At 33.1% G+C, this 18005-nt stretch overlaps 6 protein-coding genes across 11 annotated transcripts in view; 2 read left to right on the forward strand and 4 right to left on the reverse strand.

Moving 5' to 3' along the window:
- Vha100-2 (V-type ATPase subunit a family protein Vha100-2) overlaps positions 1–3961 on the reverse strand; it is a 23846-nt gene extending 19885 nt beyond the window's left edge. Inside the window, exon 1 of one of the 2 annotated variants that reach the window (XM_011644788.3) lies at positions 3822–3961. The gene's annotated coding sequence lies outside the window, so the exon portion shown is untranslated. Of the gene's footprint in view, positions 1–3716 lie in introns of both variants that reach the window. The other variant, XM_011644785.2, reaches the window with a different exon arrangement.
- Positions 3332–6769, reverse strand: LOC105430953 (thiamine pyrophosphokinase 1). Its single transcript, XM_011644796.3, has 5 exons — positions 6595–6769; positions 6057–6319; positions 5881–5985; positions 5644–5806; positions 3332–5517 (listed from the first exon to the last, which is right to left on the reverse strand). Exons 1-5 carry the CDS (start codon positions 6767–6769, stop codon positions 5372–5374), a joined length of 852 nt encoding a protein of 283 aa, XP_011643098.2. The 3' UTR covers positions 3332–5371.
- LOC105430951 (mitochondrial protein C2orf69 homolog) lies at positions 6660–10159 on the forward strand. Of its 5 annotated transcripts, none has more exons than XM_011644790.2 (6): positions 6660–6802; positions 7921–8049; positions 8346–8473; positions 8810–8972; positions 9167–9410; positions 9493–10159. In XM_011644790.2, exons 2-6 carry the CDS (start codon positions 7921–7923, stop codon positions 9690–9692), a joined length of 864 nt encoding a protein of 287 aa, XP_011643092.2. In that variant the 5' UTR covers positions 6660–6802; the 3' UTR covers positions 9693–10159. The 5 variants fall into 5 exon arrangements, with proteins under 5 accessions (XP_011643092.2, XP_011643094.2, XP_011643091.2 ...); XM_011644792.2 differs by lacking the exon at positions 6660–6802 and adding an exon at positions 7210–7350; XM_011644789.2 differs by lacking the exon at positions 6660–6802 and adding an exon at positions 7364–7482.
- A 49-nt stretch (positions 10160–10208) lies between these two features.
- Positions 10209–11805, reverse strand: LOC105430956 (uncharacterized). The gene is made up of 3 exons (XM_011644799.2): positions 11331–11805; positions 11142–11237; positions 10209–11007 (listed from the first exon to the last, which is right to left on the reverse strand). The coding sequence occupies exons 1-3, from the start codon at positions 11803–11805 to the stop codon at positions 10961–10963; spliced, it is 618 nt and encodes a 205-aa protein (XP_011643101.1). The 3' UTR covers positions 10209–10960.
- Positions 11806–12219: 414 nt separating this feature from the next.
- On the forward strand, positions 12220–14596 carry Tgt (tRNA-guanine transglycosylase). The gene is made up of 7 exons (XM_011644798.3): positions 12220–12417; positions 12640–12729; positions 12872–13025; positions 13129–13261; positions 13359–13520; positions 13648–13816; positions 13887–14596. The coding sequence occupies exons 1-7, from the start codon at positions 12220–12222 to the stop codon at positions 14229–14231; spliced, it is 1251 nt and encodes a 416-aa protein (XP_011643100.2). The 3' UTR covers positions 14232–14596.
- On the reverse strand, positions 14508–16127 carry LOC112552887 (coiled-coil domain-containing protein 25). Its single transcript, XM_025219240.2, has 5 exons — positions 15969–16127; positions 15807–15854; positions 15648–15739; positions 15183–15565; positions 14508–14771 (listed from the first exon to the last, which is right to left on the reverse strand). Exons 1-5 carry the CDS (start codon positions 15991–15993, stop codon positions 14690–14692), a joined length of 630 nt encoding a protein of 209 aa, XP_025075025.1. The 5' UTR covers positions 15994–16127; the 3' UTR covers positions 14508–14689.
- Between the last annotated feature and the right edge of the window lie 1878 nt (positions 16128–18005).

Genomic DNA, 18005 nt, shown 5'->3' on the forward strand with positions numbered 1-18005 from the left:
ATAAATAAAATTATCGTATGTGCTTCATAATAGCATAAGCCAAATGGTCCACAATTTTAAATAAACTTTACGTCCAGCCGTGTACATAATCGCTTAGTTGCAAAATGTATGAACGCACACACACGAAAATCCCCTAACGACTTCTTTGAAGCACCAACCTTGAGATAAAACAGCACACTTTTCGAGTGAGTTATTTCATAGTAAATGTAGCACTATTATTTTGTAAACGGACCTGAGTAATAATAATAACAAGAAAATAATAATGAAAAAAATAAAAGAAATAAAAAATAGGAATGTTTTATCTGTTTACGAATTTGCATTTTTATAACACTATTATATCCTATTAATTTTATCTTCAGTAGTATATTTGTCATAAAAGCTCGTAATTGACTGACAATCGATACTTTGTAAAATTGCAAAATTGCAAAATTTGATACTTTGTTTTCCCTTCATTTTTTTCAATAATTAAATTATCAGTTAAACCATTGTATACAAGTAATGAAATAAAAGTAAAAATATAAGGAAGAAACAGTTGGACAAACTCGAAGAGATAAATCTTGTTTCTGAATATCTTTTCTCACAAGAAGCAAGTTCAAGCACGTGTTGAGAGAAAGCGAATAAACACCGGCACCAAAGAAGAAGGATAAAGCTAAGGCTAACTAGCTAGGATACGAACCGCTGACGGGGGCATCGAACTTTTACTCTCGAAGAAAATTATGTATACCGCACATATACAGTAAGACAGTCTATGCATCGTTCGGTTACCTTACTTCACAGTCGTGGAGAAAACTGCGTAATGCATGGAGAAAAGAAGAGAGAAGAGAAGAGAGAGAAAGAGAGAGCTTTAATCTACGGATTCTTTGATCAATTTGGAGTCGTTTCCTCGATAAAAATATCGCCAAACCAATGACCTTTGCGACCCTGAAGCGACTGAAAATCGCGAGAGCTTTTCCAAAATTCAACTTCAAAATGAATAAAATCTATTCTTCTTCTAATTTTACTTCGGGACTTTAGGAAATTTACACAATTCGGGAGTTTATAGTTGTGAAGGTATCTGAAGTTAAAAAAAATAGCCAAGTAACTTTCTCGCTCAACATTTTGTTCAAGCTCAAAAATTAGGCTCCTGAAAAGGCTTTCTAAATTAGTGTGTCTCTCAACGGGATGTTCTTTACACTTTCGCGCAAATCGCAATTTCTCGTTATCATAGTTGACGCTCATTGACCCTGATAAGCGCGACGTGTGTCCAGGTGATTGACTATGTATCGATTACAATTCCCGTGACTCGTCACCCGTCGACTTGCGGAAAATCGATATCTAGAGCTTTATTTATATCCGACGCGTGCATAAAGTGACGAGGGGGGAAGGGGGGGGGGCGGAGGAAGGGGGGAGGGTGGCCACTGCAGCCGCGCGAAGATGAAAGAGTTTTTTAACAATCGCCGTTGCATGCCGCAGCAACAATCTCGCAGATAGACTCGACGCAGATACGCACTCCCAAAGGTAACGCTTTGTATATTTGTACTATCCGCGATATTCGCCAAGCAGCTCGTAGAACGAGTCCGTTGTTCGCGGATCTCCGCGTACGCGCCGCTCCGTATACCCTGATGCTATTTATACGAGATATATGCAACTTTTACTCATACGCTCGGTATATGAAATCATCCTGCTCTTCCCATGGAGAAAAGCGAGTTCTCCACGAGTAACATATACGATGAGCAACCGTTTTATCTTCTCGGTCAGCTTTCCTCGAAAGCTGACCGAGAAGATAAAACAACAATGCGCCGCACTCTTGTCCGAATAAAGAGATCATTATCAAATGACACCACAAATTGTGTTTTGTATATTGTTACTAAAAATACGTCAACTGATATTCGTATATTTTCTTCGCAAAAATTCAAAAACCTCACAAAATTGGGGAGAAACGTAAATTTCAAAAGCGCGATTTTTGCGTTCATTTAATTAATTAATTTTTTCTTTTGAATCCTTAGAACTCCTTAAAAACAAGATAAAAAGGAAATTATGAAAAGCAGATATTTACTAAACTTTTTAATGTGATTTTATATTCCTTAGAATATTTGTCGTTCATAGCAACATAAAAGCAACCTACCAATTTTAAATCCAGACGGCACGCGTATTAACGTCATTAATAATCGAATAAAATTTAATATCAATTGCTGGAGAACCGCCAAATTTTCCGAATTTCAAAGTTTTCCGCGCCATTCTCTAAACTCGCATTCCGCTCCGAGTCGTGCCTCGAAGCTTGATTAAAGCGAGCTCTGAGTAATCAAAGGCGTCTCGCCAATTATTTGACTTGGCTCGTGCAGGATCAGACGGAGCTCGTAGACAAGCGTATAAAGATTAACGCCACCGCAGCTGAACGCGAAAATAAGATCGACCGCGGTTGCCGCACGTTGCACAAGTTAATGTTAAGTTAATTCGTGTTTGCGCGGGATTCAGCCCACCTCGTACGGTGGCATGCAACAGGCATGCTCGAGTTTAAAGTTAGTTACAAGTATGGCCTGTCAATTAAAACTGTCACAACTCTCACCAAAATAAATTTCTTTATTTAATCCTTATTGTTTGTCCCCCTCCCCTAAAAAAAAATTGTTGCATTTATTATTTGGAAATCAAAGTACCCACAGCGAGCGCAGCGGAGTCTGGTTTGAATCCCGTCGCGCGACCGTCGTGAATTTCTCCCCGGCAAGAGATACATAAACCCGATTCGTCTCGTACGTCTATTCTTACGTTCATAAGGTTATTTACACTCGTCTGACACCATTTCGGTGACTTGAGCCATCGCGTCCGGAGCCAAGCTCGACTATTTGTCCGCCAAAGTACGTCTAGCGGAGGCCCGAGCGTCGAAAAGCGATTTCATGTCTCGCGAGGAGCACGAGAGATCTGAGAATAATAGAGCCGATTGTTTGAAGTTTCAAAGAGCATACAAATCACTCTTGAGACCTGAGAGAAGTTCCTGAGAGAGTATTACGAACCATGCGTCATTTCCACCACTCGCTTGTCTCGAAAGTTTTATTTCGCTTGTCGTTTTGCCATTGTTCAAAATTCTTTCGTAATGTTTGCACAGATCTAAAAAAAAAACATCTTAATCATAAATACAGGAATATTTAAAAATGTGTCACAACTGTCAACATTAAAAAAGAATAAAACTATTCGCAACATTAAAAACGAATAAAACTATTCGCATCTATTAAAATTAAAAAAGGACAACAAAATCAATTTATTAATGCATAAATGCGAATAGTTTTGTCTTATATTAATGTTCCAATTGTGTTTCTTTTCAATCTGATTTACTAAATTTTGTAGTAAACATATGAAATTTTCCATATCAATCAATAACTTTAATTTTCAATAGCAACAATAATACAGCAATAACACAATTTAATTTAATATTGTCGTTATATTATTTGCCATAAAATTTATTTAAATATTAAAATTATATTTGACAATTTTTGGAATAAACCAAAGTGATGTACAACCGGTTATGACCGCACCGAGATTATTGAGCAATTTAACAATAAATCAAATTCAATATCTACTACACAATGAAATCAATATAATATTAATTAATATAAACTTATTATCGTAGGATGTCACAACAACAATGTCGTTAAATGGATCTGTCATAAACATATATGCCTTTCTAACCGACGCATTTTCTTAGATACTAAATTTACAAAGTACTTTTACACGCCGTTTTTTACCGCTCATGAAATATTCTCACGAGAGTACTTCCCGCAGATACTTCCCGCAGGTACGTGCCCCGCTGAACACCCGCTGCGACTCGTGGCCGCGAGTCGCAGGCTTACCCGATTCTGAAGAGCACGGAAATATGCGCGTTGGCATTTGCTCGATACCGCGCGACAGCGCGATAAGGCACGATAAGCACTCGTGGATTACGTGCGAACTACGCGACGCGACAAGCCGAAAGGGACTGGACGGTGGCCGCGACCCCACCACGAGCCGGCACTCCGTCGACGAATGTAAACATTCACGGCGACAGCTGATCGCCTAAGTACACGCTCCGATTCTAGCCCCCGACGTGGTGGTGGTGGTGGTAGCGACCTGCTGCTATACGAGTCGAATATTACAGGCGGACAGTTATAAAACGATAGGTATCGCCTAGGATGCTATTTCGTCTCCACACGCAAGCTGTGCCAAGTAAATACTCGCGATACACACAGTTCGAGTTACCCTTAAAAAATATACGGTCTATTCAAACGCAATATATATCCGAGTTTTTTTACAGCTTATATATATATATATATATATATATATATTAAAATAATATGAATTATGTGCAATATGATATAGGATACGTGTAAAAAAGCATTTTGTAGTCGTTTAAACAACATAAAAAATGTCCAAAATGTCTAAGGAGGTATCTTTACAATATCTTTTGTGTGTTGTACAATATCTTTTGTGTTGTTTGAATGAATATTGTATCTCATCATAAAAAATAAATCAATAGTAAATATTTTAATGTACAATTGGGAATATCTTTAATCTAGAATTTCTATATAAAAAAAATTCTAGAGTAAAATTCAAAAAATCATGTATAACTTTATCTGTATAATTTTTAAACTGTCATGTGATTACGTCATAGCTTTGGTTTGATTTCACACGAACGAAATAGGAACTCAACATTTATAAACTAGATTTTGTTTCTTTAACTATCATACTATTTGGAATGTGTATAAATATATACATATGTAAATATGTACATATATATAAAAATGACTATTGCAAGGTCTATTTTATTGTACCTTGCAATTTTTTTCATGAATATATATCTAGAATATATATCTATATATAAAAAATTAATAATGCGGTATCTGATATTGCTAAAAAAAAAAAAAAAGCAATAATAATGCTAACATTTCGTTTGAATCATAAAACAGCTGAAGAAAAAATTTTTGAATTTATGCTTAATATTAAGTACAATATCCTATTCATCATCCTTTGTAATCCTTTGTATAATTTGTAGTAACCAGTTTTTTATACTATATTAGGTAACTCTATTCAAACACCATTCATGTGTAAACTGAATAAAAATAATTAACCCAATTATTATAACGCGTTATAATAAATAAAAATCGATAAGAACAATAGCTAAAAAATTATATCAAATTCAATTAAAAATTAATTTCTATTTTAATTTTTTATTTCACGCAGATCTAATATGTCATTGTTTAAATATCACTAAAATATAACTATATATAAAATAAAACTTAAAATATAAATAAAAAATATCTTATATACCTTAGACAGAGCTAATATTTAGCATGTCTGATTTAAACCTGTCTGATGAGTCTCATCAGTCATTTGTTTTATTTATTACTATCCTAATAGTAGGACATTACGGTGTTTCGTTATTTATACTCTCTCTAAAAGACTCTATGCCCATAGTCCAAATTACCGATGTATCGGTATTCACAATTACTTCAGAATCTTCATATGTATTTGAAGTACTTACTAAACCGCCGAATTGCATAGTCGTGTTACCTGAAGCATAATAAAAAAAATCAAATTTGATATTCAAATGCGATACATTAAATATTGATGGGATAAAAGATACAATTTATCTATTTTAAGTTATTTTAAGTTAAAATAAATGAAAAATAAACGTACTTAAATTCCACTTCAAGCCAGTCGTTGATATGCAATTGACGGGACAACCAATTGGTAGCAGACCACACCATGATTTCCGTTGCACTAAGATTTCTGGTATATGTATATTGTGCAAACCAGGCTTTAGCAACCACGTCAAAGAATTGCTTGCAACTTGTATCACCTAAAAATGATTTAAATTAGGATACATAACATAGAAATGCAATGGTAAGTCTATCTATCAATCAAAAACTTTACCTGTATATTTCCCACAAGGTTGTCACTTTTATACAAGGTGTTGATGTTTCCAATGATGTGATCAAATCTGCCTGACGTTTCTGCAAGTACGTATATTTTACCTAACTAACAAAAATATCATTTATTTCATCATATACAGCATCAATTTAAAAAAAGCAACATATCTGAATAATTACATTTATATTATGCTTCTTGGTATAGCATGCAACTTGTAGCAAGGCCTTAGTAAAATCTGTGTGATATTGGTCGGGTGTCTTAATGATAGTAGATCCTATCTTTTCCAATTTCTCAATTATAGATGGCAGACAACTGTCCAAATCCCCTGTGATAAGATCTGGTATATATTGCTCATGTCTATCATTCAGTATATCTATCCCTTGCATCTCCAGATACTTTAGCCATCTATGTGTTCCACCATCAACAGTGACAGTGATTCGAGCTGTTTGTATAAAGCAATATATAAATTAATAAACATAAATTTTGTTATACGTCACCTGTAATTTTTCTTGTCAACAAAAACAATTAATCAGGCAAGGTATGCATGTTTAATCAATTCAACTAATAGTAACATGATATCAATGTTATAATTTTGCTACTCAATAACATAAATGTAATATAACATATGTATGTTATATAAATATGTATATAATTACATGATTGAATGGGAAATTAATATTGACACTACTGTTATGTTGCTGTTTATTGGGAATGCACCTTTCTGCCAGAAAGGGAGCAGCACGTGGTGCTTCCAATGATGTATAGGACGATTCAGCACGATCACCGCGTATTCGCGGCACGCACCACCCTGAAACGCATCGAACGGATTCCACGTCTCGGAACCGTGCGTCGACTCCTGCTGCATCCCGCAATCCGACGTAACGTGTCCCATCACTGAAGAGCGTCAGACGGCAGATAGAACGAGGTTAGAAACGAGTACAGAGGAGAATCCACGTAGATTTTTACGTAACACGAGATGTCACGTCGCTTAGCGCCGGTCCTCTCCTCCACTGTGTTTCGCAAAACAAGTCCTCGGAGGATTCGCGAGAGGAAAGGAAAAAGCGAGAAAAACCGTCTATCTTTTTCACTCCTCGTGAATCCTTATGTCAGACTTACTTGCTCGCCGTCGCAAGTTTGTCTCTGGAGCGGCCTTAGGAGTGAAAGGAATACAGATGTTCATATGCGTATTCGAACGTATCTCGAGATAAACGCGATTAACATCGCATCTCATTCCATGCATTAGTTGTTTCGCAACGCGATAAAGCATCGGCTCACTTATCAGAGGCAATATTTCGCAATTGCAATCTGCGAGCAAGTCACAGTACACACCACATTATGATGTCGAACGTCTGTTCGTCTATATAAAATTCCATCGAGCCGAAATTAAGTTCAAATATCGCGTGTATCTGTATTTTTTTTCGAGTAGCACGCCGCCTCGAATTCGTCACGGCTTTATGCGAATGCGAATTGGAGGTTAGAATTCGGCCAGTCTCGGAGAACTTATTTTTAGGTTTAGGAACGCTGCACCGGTATAAATTTCACATCACGTGAATCCGTGAATGTCTTCTCTCCCTGTTAGAAAGAAAAAGAGGAAAGATGAATGATGTAAGAAGTTCAGCTAAAAAGAACAAACATCTTCATCTGAAATGTCATCCAGATGCACTCTCTGCACTTAAAATAAAGTATTCATACGAGATAATTTATGCTTGAAGAGAAAAACAATAAAAACACATATAAAACACATATAAAACAATAAAAACACATATAAAACATGAACAAAAAATATGTTCCTTTTGCAGTCTATATTTTACTTTTTTCTCTTTTTCTTTTACATAATATCTTCATCTATATGACGTCTCTTTAAATATAGAGAGTGCAGAAAAGTGCATCCAAAACAAACACGCAGCTCCAATTTCTATGATTTATTTGCAATTTTACGTATTTGTACGACTGGCTTAGAACATTTTTTGCAATCCACGGTTTGTTTGCATTGTCAGTCAACGTATCCATTTCTGATATCAATTGCTTTCTGGTTTCTTGCAGATGGGCTCAAGAACTTGGATATGGAAAAACATACCGAACTTAACCGGCCGGTACAATGATGTAATTTATACCCAACCCAGGTCACAACCAACACACGATTTTCTTATATTTTTTGGCGGCGATGTCCAAGTACGTTCAAATTTGATCAACAAATGATTAATTATAATTTATTCTCCTGTAACACATTTAGTTATTTTGCCACTCAAATCATTTTTATTATTCGCTTCTATCATTTCAAATTCGTAAAATATTTATATTTATTCGTAAAATATTAATATTTTATGCTAAATATAGTTATATAAATTACACATCATATTTTCAAATAAAATATTGTTATCATATCTCTCTCTTACTGTTATGTTTATATTGCATTCAACTTCATATATTCATATATTAGCAAAGTTGTTTGAGAAATGTTATTACAGGATATTTCAGAAAATATGGAAAAGCATGCAGACAGCAAGAAATACATGAAATGGAATTTAGAGAACACTGCAACTATGCTCTCTGAACAGTTTCCTAAAAGTCATATCTTTGTCATTCGTCCATCCAGGTAAAATAATTGATTTCTTTTTTGTATCAGAAAGAATAGTTTAACTTTAGCTAACTATGTTAAATAGTAACATAACTATATATACATGATTGACTTATAAATATAGAAATATAGCCATGATTTATATGATACATTTCTATAGTACAATATTAAAAATATCATCATGTGTATAAAAACTGAAATTTTTCAATACTATTTTAGTACAGTTTCTCGTATTGTGCAATAATTAGATGTAATGAAGTTTAAAAGAATTTATATAATTCTCTTGAATGTTGATATTTATATTAATTTACTAAGGTACTAAGAATTATACTAAGGATTTTATATTTATTTCAGGATGATGATAACTAAACACGCAGTATTCAGTTGTTTCGATAATTTCGTACCCGGAGATAAATATGGCACACCATCATTTTGCCCAATGTACATGGCTTTGAAACATTTAAGAAATCTCCTTCTATGTTGTCTCGAACATATTAAAACATTAAAGATAGGAGAAGTATGTATATCAAAAATAAAAACTATAATCTAAAGAATTTTACACATATAAACTAATATCGTATTAATAAGTTCTCTCAGTTTTAATATTTAACTGTATTTCTTTCTCTTGACAATATTCTTAAAAGATATATTATTACATGCACTGATTATAATAACATTGAGATATTGAGTACATATTTCGATATTCTTTAGGATACTAACAGTTATAATATTGAAGCGACAAACTTAAGTCTAATGGGTTTTAGTAAAGGATGCGCAGTTCTGAATCAATTTCTTTACGAGTTTCATTATTACAATGATAATTCGGATAAAGATACTGATATAAATAATTTTATCAAACTTATCAAAGATATGTGGTGGCTGGATGGTGGACACAATGGTTCCAAAAATACATGGATTACAGATCAAGATATACTTCGTTCGTTTGCTAAATTAAGTAAGAGTGATCTAACGGATAAATATCAAATAATTTTCCAATATGTTATTTCAATGTAATGCAACTTAAATATCTTTTTCAGAAATAAATACTCATATACACGTCACGCCGTATCAAATGCAAGACCATCACCGGCCATGGATTCGCATAGAAGAAAACAGTTTCAATGAAACCTTGCGAAAAATGGGAGTATCTGTAGAACGAACCTTACATTTCGGTAACAAAACGCGAAGTCTCTCCTCACATTTCAATGTCCTTACGGATATAAATAACGTACAGTAAAATTATTGTATTCTGTTTCTTGAGATTCATTGTATAAATGAACATGCATAAAATTGAACATGTTTATGAATCGTAGCAATAGATCGCAATTTCTTCACTTTAGAATCAAAGTATAAAGCAAAATATAAAGCAGTATAAAAATTATGCTCTTGATAATTGTTGATAATTGACATTTCTATATTGCAAAAATATAATTTGTAAGAAAAGCTTAAAGAATCTATTTTATGAAATATTCTTGTAATGTACATATTGATTATCATTTATCTAAATGATAATCTCATAATCTTCTTAATCTAGTCATAAGTAATATATCTGTTGAGTATAAATAGCATAACATTTATATACAGTATTATTATATTTACTAATATCTATTAATATTATTATATTTACTATAATTTTTATTATTGTATATGATATGTGTAATATCTTTATGAATAATTATTAATTAAAACTGATAAAACTGTAAATGTTTATTTTATTCAATAGTCTAAGGAAATATAGTAAAATTGATTCTCGTTTTTTTCTTTTCGCCATTCTTTCCTTTTATTTTTAATTATTAGTGATAATACCTGTCTTCATAAGTCGACAAAAAAATGAAAAAAAATATTACATAATGTGATAATAAATATACATATATATATATATATAAAAAGATCTAGTCTAGCTAATAAAGTATTATGAAAAATATCTTGTAAATATGTAAAGAGGAACTATCTTTGCATGTATAATTCCATCATTATTATTGTTATTTATATTATTTTTTGAGGTATTTTTCATAATAATAATAAATGTATTACGCTATAATTAAACAAAAATGTATATTTAACTAAAGTTTCTATTTACCTATAAATATATTTTCTTAGATTTGATGCTTTTACACATTAATTCTATTATGTGTTATGCAAATAAATGTAATTTTTGCAAATTAAAGAGAATCAAAAATATTTCTTTAGTCATATTGATAATATATCAACATTCGAGAAATTTTATTATGTTAATATATCAATATTTGATTCAAAAATTCAAAAATAGCTCCTTAATCCTAAAAAACTTCATTATAACTCTTGTTTACAATGTTGAGCGACTATTTTACAAACTTTGTTTTGATGTGAAATAAATAAATGCATTTTCATAAAAATCTAAGATGATAAGGATATTCTAAGCATTTATCTATAATTTATATTTGGTTGTTGCTGTTCCTGTTATGACGCATAAATCCATACAAGAAATAACAACGCTTCCATTTTAATTAGAGTTTATCTTCTTCACTAACATTTATTTGGACATTTAGGTCCATGGAAAGTTACTCCTAACTCTGTAATAAATATATGTTTCAAATTAAACAAATCTAAATTAGCAAATGTAATAAATATACTAAAATTATTTTATTTTATATACATATATATATGTTTTTATCTATATCTATAATTATATATAAACTGAACTTACTATTGAGTTCATACAATATTGCTGCTTCAGTCCATTCGTCAGAACCATCACAACAATCACAATATCCATCATTGACCTTGTATGATGGTATTTTTGCTATAAATTTAAACAAGTTTAGTAGATTATTTCTCTATCGTATAATTTCTAACAAAGTTTATATATACTTATAATAAAATTCAATTATAATACCTGCTGACTTTCTTGAACTTGAAGAAGTCTCACAATAAAAGAAGCCATTGTTGCAAGCATTGGTACCTGGTTCATCGCTACCATCCACTGGACAATCACAGTAGTTATCATTGACTCTAACAAAGTCGACTTCCTTTCTGGAGATAAAACACACAAATTTTCCGTTAACATTGGGAAGGTATTTGGCAATATCCTGGTCTCGTGTACCACGCAAAGACACGGTTCGTCCGTTCTTGTCACGTATAAGCTTCGAGTGGTGCGGTTGTTCCCACTTGGAGGACCGTTTGCCGATGACCAAGCGGTGAGTGTCCTGCACCGAGCCAGAGATCAATTTACCCATGGGTTCCCGATTCAACTCCTTGAAGTAAGACAGCTGATGGAGCACGAATACCACGGCGACCACAAAGACGCACACCAGGGCGTACTTGAGCTTCTGTCGAAGTAACCGCCGCTTCCAGGACACCTCGGTCCTCATGTCTGCCGGTTAACCGTTACCGTCGAGCGCTCTCGTGGAACGGATCTCTCCTCGCACGCACGCTAATAATCTTCTCGACACCGCGCGTCCAACGCAGGACCGTCATAGCGCGAACATCTGTAGGACGTGCCGCGCTCGCGTGTAACTCGACGAGTATTCCTGCTTCACAATTCGGACGCGCGAGTATTCCTACTTCACAATTCGGACGCGCGAGGCGATCAGCGGCTGTATTTACACGTTGTATACAGGGTGTCCAATAAGTGCGTAGAACTCACGTGTTCGTCAGCCCAAGCGGTCAGGGACGAAGACACGTGCGGAGAATGACATAACCTTCCCCTCTCTCTCTCTCTCTTTCTCTCTTTTCGTTCGGACATGCGAGAGTGATGCGTGACAGCTATAGCTGTTTTTTTCTTCATGTCTAGATTTTTATATAAATCATATTCTACAATAGTAAACGTGGGACTTGGATCGGTAATAGAAATGATGAATCATAAGACTCCATTAATGTTTGAAGTGCTCGCCGAGTGCCAAACCACGAAAGCCAGAACTGGCAGGATGACGCTAGTTCATCACCACGTGGATACTCCGGTGTTCATGCCGGTGGGAACTCAGGTTCATAAAGTTTCTTCCTTTCTTTCTTGAATTTTATAAACGTCTCACGATGACTGTGTGAAATGTTGGAGATAATCTCTTTGTTAATGGTGCTTCAAAATATTTTCTCATAAATCTTTTGAATTAAAGTAAAAATTAAATTAAACCCTTATTAATAATTTTATCATTTAATTTGTATAATAGTAGAGATAAAAATTGATCCTGTCATCATATAACTTTCAGGGAACATTAAAAGGACTATTGCCTCAACAACTGGAGCAACTGGATTGCCAGATAATTCTTGCCAATACCTATCATCTTGGAAACAGACCTGTAAGAATAGAAATCATTATTATTGGAAAAAGTATTGATTGACTTAAAATAATCTTGTTCAATATTCAAGTTTTACATTTATTTTAATAAAATTGTACAAACTCAGTTGCATTGTATTAAGATATATGCATTATATTACTAGGGTATAGATATTTTACGGAAAGCTGGAGGACTGCATAAGTTCATGAATTGGAAAAGAGCTTTGCTAACAGATTCAGGTGGTTTTCAAATGGTTTCGCTATTGGAATTGGCTGAAATAACAGAAGAAGGTGTTAAATTTAAATCACCATACAATGGTACTGTATATAATTATATATTTTTTAAATATATCCAAACATAATTTACATATATAGTTCAACTACCTTATGTTTGTAATAACATATTATTATAATTTCATAGAATCTGAATGCATGCTGACTCCTGAACATTCCATTGAAATCCAAAATGCAATTGGAGCTGACATAATTATGCAGCTCGATGATGTCGTTAAAAGTACTTTAACCGGACCAAGAGTAGAGGAAGCGATGCATAGGTACAATTATTTTTGTAAATGCATATTTTTTAATTCGTTTATTTCGTTTCTCTAATTTGAATGAATATTATGCTGTAGTAAAACGGTAAAATTTCAGAACGATACGTTGGCTGGATCGTTGTTTGTCAGCACATGAAAGACCAGACGAGCAAAGTATATTTCCAATCGTACAGGGTGGTCTTAATCCCGAGTTACGATCCGAATGTGCACGCCAACTGACTAAGCGAGAGGTAAACGGGTATGCTGTAGGAGGTTTGAGGTAGATTGCCAGATTATTCGCTAATATATATAATAAATATATATAATAAATTAAAATAAGGATTTTTATATAATATTAAATATATATGTAATCTCACATAAAACGATAATTTTTCTAATGATTTCAGTGGCGGTGAAAGTAAGGATGATTTTTGGCAAATGGTCCATTTATCAACAAATATCCTTCCAAAGAATAAACCGCGGTATCTCATGGGTGTTGGATTCGCAGTAGATCTAATTGTATGTAGTGCGTTAGGTATCGATATGTACGACTGTGTATTTCCGACGAGAACCGCTGTAAGTATTATTATAAAATATACATTTAAATGCATAGAATATTTAAAACATTAAAAATTGAAACTTTCAGAGGTTTGGCTGCGCGTTGGTAAAAACGGGACAACTTAATTTGAAGCAAGCGCAGTACAAAAAAGAGTTGAGACCGATAGACAAGTCGTGTGAATGTAGCACCTGTAAGACTTACACGCGCGCTTATCTGCATCAAATCGCCACTGTAGAGACAGTATCGTGTCATTTATTAACCGTTCACAACATTGCATTTCAAATGAAGCTAATGCGGGACATTAGAGACAGTATAAAAGAACAAAGATTCCCTAAATTCATACAGGACTATATGTTGACAGTTTATCCTAATAAAGATTATCCAAGGTGGATAGTTAATGCTTTAGAGGCTGTCAATGTTACTCTATTATAAAACTAGGATTTGTACTATTTGTACTATTGTATTTTCTAGACTACACATACTTTTAGAATTCTTGTCTATATAAATATGTAAAGATTTCTGTAACTTATTTTTCTTATTATATTAAAATTTCGTATAATAATACGTCTAAGTACTTGCGAGTAGATACACATTAATTTAATAATATGTCATATGTCATTAATATCGTACGACGTTCATGATTTTAGAATTTTTAAAATTGATAAGTGACTAAGAATTTTTCTATTATAAAGACACATACGATGTACATTGATTCATAAAAATTTCTATAATTTTACAAATACAACATTAGCAAAGTATATCGTTAATAATAAAATAAATAATTGTTTTAAAAGAAACATTTTACATTGATCATTTGAAGTTTTCTCTTTTCGTGTATCTTGCTGGAGACGGAAATCAGGCACATGTTGCAAATGCAAATATTAGTTTCATCACATAAAATCATCTGAATCATATCCGCTGGTTTCTGTGTTTGAAGTCATGTTGGATGTATTGAACAGGGAATTGTAACTCCTAAAAAATAATTATTTTTTAAAATATATATTAACATCAACAAAAATGCGCTTTGCGCGTCATTTATTCTTTAATTTTTTTATTTTATTTGATTTCTTAATTTTTTATTGGTTTAATACTTAAATTTATTAAGTATTATTAATAATTTATTTTTAATAAAAATTATAATAAAAATATTTTGTAAAACTTATCAACTATCAAAATATATGATTTCAATAACCATCCATGAAAAAATGCCACAAAAGAATCTTTCAGTATCATCCAGAAGAGATTCCATCATTTTAATATATTCAAAATTTTGATAAAATACATTTTTAGAAAAAGATGGAATTATAAAATTAATTTTTTATAATTAATATATTAATATTATAAAGAAATAAAGGCATTTACTATTATAAAAATATTGTTTACCTCATTTCTGCTTCTTCTTGACGTCGTTTTTCTTCTGCCTTTTCTTTCTCTTTCTGTTCTCTTAAGAGTTTCTTCTTATCTTCCCGTTCGTTTTTATCTCTCTGTTCTCTCTCAGCTCTGAAGTTCACTTGCTCCGATCGTTTTGTCTTGGTAAGGCGATTCACAATAGCATTTATTCGTTTGGCAACATGAATTTTACGAACATCTTTGTCCTTGTGAAAGCCAACCTGACCAACCTCCATACCTTGAGTTTTTTTCAAATTCGACCACATTGTATATACAACATCGATATCGTTCATTTTATTCCCTTCGATACTATTAGCTTTTACTAATTGTGCGGCATCTTCCAATACAGTACTAGGAATGTCATCTATCGTCTGGCCCTGCAGTTTAGGAAAGATGGAATAATTAATTTTGTATCATTTTTTAGCATCAAGCAAAAGATTCAATGGTAATTAAACTCACATGACGAAGTCGAAGATACACATGGGCAGATGAATATTTATCAACATGAAACCACACATCTTCCGGCCAACCCCATTTGATAAGATCTTCATCTGCAAACAGAATCACATATTAAGTTTCAAATAATTACGAATAATTACAAATATCTTTTCTACTTACTCTCAAATTTGTCTATTCCCATAAACAATGTGACAGGTGGCTGCACAACTGCAATTCAAGATTGATCAAATTTTAATTTTTCAATAACAAGACATTATTGATAACAGAAAAGTTATTCTCGTTATATTATATATAAAGATAATATTTTAGAATAGAAATTACCTTCGCTTGTAAAATAGTAAACCATTATTAATAAAAAATTATAAAAAAAACACGTGCAACGAAATCAGCTGTCAAAAATATTTTTATAGTGCCGATCATAGCGCTGTAGCATGATTTAAGGCATAGATCAATGAATATGTAGAAAAACTAGATGGGAAAAAACTATGTGGGAATTAGATGGGAAAAACTATATGGGAAGTATGTGAAAAAAACTATGTGGGAACTAGATGGGAAAAACTATGTGAGAACTAGATGGGAAAAACTATGTGGGAAAAACTATGTGTGAACTAGGTAGGAAAAACTGTGTGAGAACTAGATGGGAAAACTAGATGGGGGCTAGATGGGAAAAACTATGTAGGAATGAGATGCGAAAAACTATGTGGGAACAAGATGGGAAAAACTATGTGGGAACTAGATGGGAAAAACTATATGGGAAGTATATGGGAAAAACTATGTGGGAAAAACTATGTGGGAAAGACTATGTGGGCGTTAGATGGGAAAAACTATGTGGGGACTAGATGGGAAAAACTATGTAGGAACTAGTTGGGAAAAACTATGTGGGCGTTAGATGGGGAAAACTATGTAGAAGAAGGTGGGAAAAACTATGTGGGAAATACATGGGATAAACTATGTGGGAAGAAGATGGGAAAAACTATGTGGGGAAAACTATGTGGGAAAAACTATGTGGGCGTTAGATGGGAAAAACTATGTGGGCGTTAGATGGGAAAAACTATGTGGGGATTAGATGGGAAAAACTATGTAGGAACTAGTTGGGAAAAACTATGTGGGCGTTAGATGGGAAAAACTATGTAGAAGAAGATGGGAAAAACTATGTGGGAAATACATGGGATAAACTATGTGGGAAGAAGATGGGAAAAACTATGTGGGAAAAACTGTGTGGGGAAAACTATGTGGGAAAAACTATGTGGGAAGAAGATGGGATTAACTATGTGGAAACTAGATGGGAAAAACTATGTGGGAAAAATTATGTGGGAAAAACTGTGTGGAAACTAGATGGGAAAAACTATGTGGGAAGAAGATGGGAAAAACTATGTGGGAAGAAAATGGAAAAAAATTATATGGGAACTACATGGGATAAACTATGTGGGCGTTAAATGGGAAAAACTATGTGGGGATTAGATGGGAAAAAATAGGTGGGAAAAACTATGTGAGAAAAACTATGTGGGAAAAACTATGTGGGAAAAAATATGTGGGAAAAAATATGTGGGAACAAGATGGGAAAAACTATGTGGGAAGAAGATGGGATTAACTATGTGGAAATTAGATGAGAAAAAATATGTGGGAACTAGATGGGAAAAACTATGTGGGAAAAACTATGTGGGAACAAGATGGGAAAAACTATGTGGGAAGAAGATGGGATTAACTATGTGGAAACTAGATTGGAAAAACTATGTGGCGACTAGATGGGGAAAAATATGTGGGAAAAACTATGTGGGAGTTAGATGGAAAAAATTAGATTCATCCGATTGAGATCTCCCTTTGTTTACATTTGTATAAATATTTTTAATAAATACTTTTCTCACGAATTGAACTTCTATTTTCAATTGAATTGTTCATATAAATAATTCTTATGGCATAGTTAACATGTGAAAATCGACACTTTTGTTTTCAATGTTTCGCCACTTTCAATTTTGCATTATTTTCTTTAAAAATAGGGTTAATTATTAACGTAAACCTCGCAAAAAAGAAATCTATTTGGTTTTTTGTTTAAGATGAATACAAGCATCGCTACATTGCACGCCGACTTCTTATGAAGGGAGTTTAAATTTGGCGTGCAGGATAACTCAAAAAACTATTCATCCGATTGAGATCTCCCTGTGTACACATTTAGATAAATACTTTCCTTATAAATTGAATCTCTATTTGCAATTGTATTGCATATCCATCAGAGGGATTATCATTTACAAAAAATAATATAAAAGTAATTATAAATTTCGAAGAAATAAGTTGCACGAAATTAATAATATCTCATCGATACTTCTGTCCAAGATCATGTTCTAAGAATTTATTCTATCC

Source organism: Pogonomyrmex barbatus, unplaced genomic scaffold (genome assembly GCF_055798465.1).
Source record: "Pogonomyrmex barbatus isolate J1 unplaced genomic scaffold, ASM5579846v1 scaffold12, whole genome shotgun sequence".
In the NCBI taxonomy this organism is placed as follows: Eukaryota; Metazoa; Arthropoda; class Insecta; order Hymenoptera; family Formicidae; genus Pogonomyrmex; species Pogonomyrmex barbatus.

What these genes read in the sequence shown, in the direction of transcription:
- LOC105430953 (XM_011644796.3), bottom strand. Translation starts at nt 6,769, where the DNA reads ATGGGACACGTTACGTCGGATTGCGGGATGCAGCAGGAGTCGACGCAC. An exon ending in GCTCCCTTTCTGGCAGAAAG is followed by an intron (nt 6,320 to 6,594) that starts GTGCATTCCCAA and finishes TTATACAAACAG; the next exon opens with CTCGAATCACTGTCACTGTT. An exon ending in ACCTTGTGGGAAATATACAG is followed by an intron (nt 5,807 to 5,880) that starts GTAAAGTTTTTG and finishes AATCATTTTTAG; the next exon opens with GTGATACAAGTTGCAAGCAA.
- LOC105430951 (XM_011644789.2), top strand. An exon ending in TTTGTCATTCGTCCATCCAG is followed by an intron (nt 8,474 to 8,809) that starts GTAAAATAATTG and finishes TATTTATTTCAG; the next exon opens with GATGATGATAACTAAACACG. An exon ending in TCGTTCGTTTGCTAAATTAA is followed by an intron (nt 9,411 to 9,492) that starts GTAAGAGTGATC and finishes TATCTTTTTCAG; the next exon opens with AAATAAATACTCATATACAC.
- LOC112552887 (XM_025219240.2), bottom strand. Translation starts at nt 15,993, where the DNA reads ATGGTTTACTATTTTACAAGCGAAG. An exon ending in TTACTATTTTACAAGCGAAG is followed by an intron (nt 15,855 to 15,968) that starts GTAATTTCTATT and finishes CTTGAATTGCAG; the next exon opens with TTGTGCAGCCACCTGTCACA. An exon ending in GGGAATAGACAAATTTGAGA is followed by an intron (nt 15,740 to 15,806) that starts GTAAGTAGAAAA and finishes TTCTGTTTGCAG; the next exon opens with ATGAAGATCTTATCAAATGG.
- LOC105430956 (XM_011644799.2), bottom strand. Translation starts at nt 11,805, where the DNA reads ATGAGGACCGAGGTGTCCTGGAAGCGGCGGTTACTTCGACAGAAGCTC. An exon ending in AAGTTCAAGAAAGTCAGCAG is followed by an intron (nt 11,238 to 11,330) that starts GTATTATAATTG and finishes TTAAATTTATAG; the next exon opens with CAAAAATACCATCATACAAG. An exon ending in AATATTGTATGAACTCAATA is followed by an intron (nt 11,008 to 11,141) that starts GTAAGTTCAGTT and finishes TATTTATTACAG; the next exon opens with AGTTAGGAGTAACTTTCCAT.
- Tgt (XM_011644798.3), top strand. Translation starts at nt 12,220, where the DNA reads ATGTCTAGATTTTTATATAAATCATATTCTACAATAGTAAACGTGGGA. An exon ending in TCATGCCGGTGGGAACTCAG is followed by an intron (nt 12,418 to 12,639) that starts GTTCATAAAGTT and finishes TATAACTTTCAG; the next exon opens with GGAACATTAAAAGGACTATT. An exon ending in ATCATCTTGGAAACAGACCT is followed by an intron (nt 12,730 to 12,871) that starts GTAAGAATAGAA and finishes TTATATTACTAG; the next exon opens with GGTATAGATATTTTACGGAA.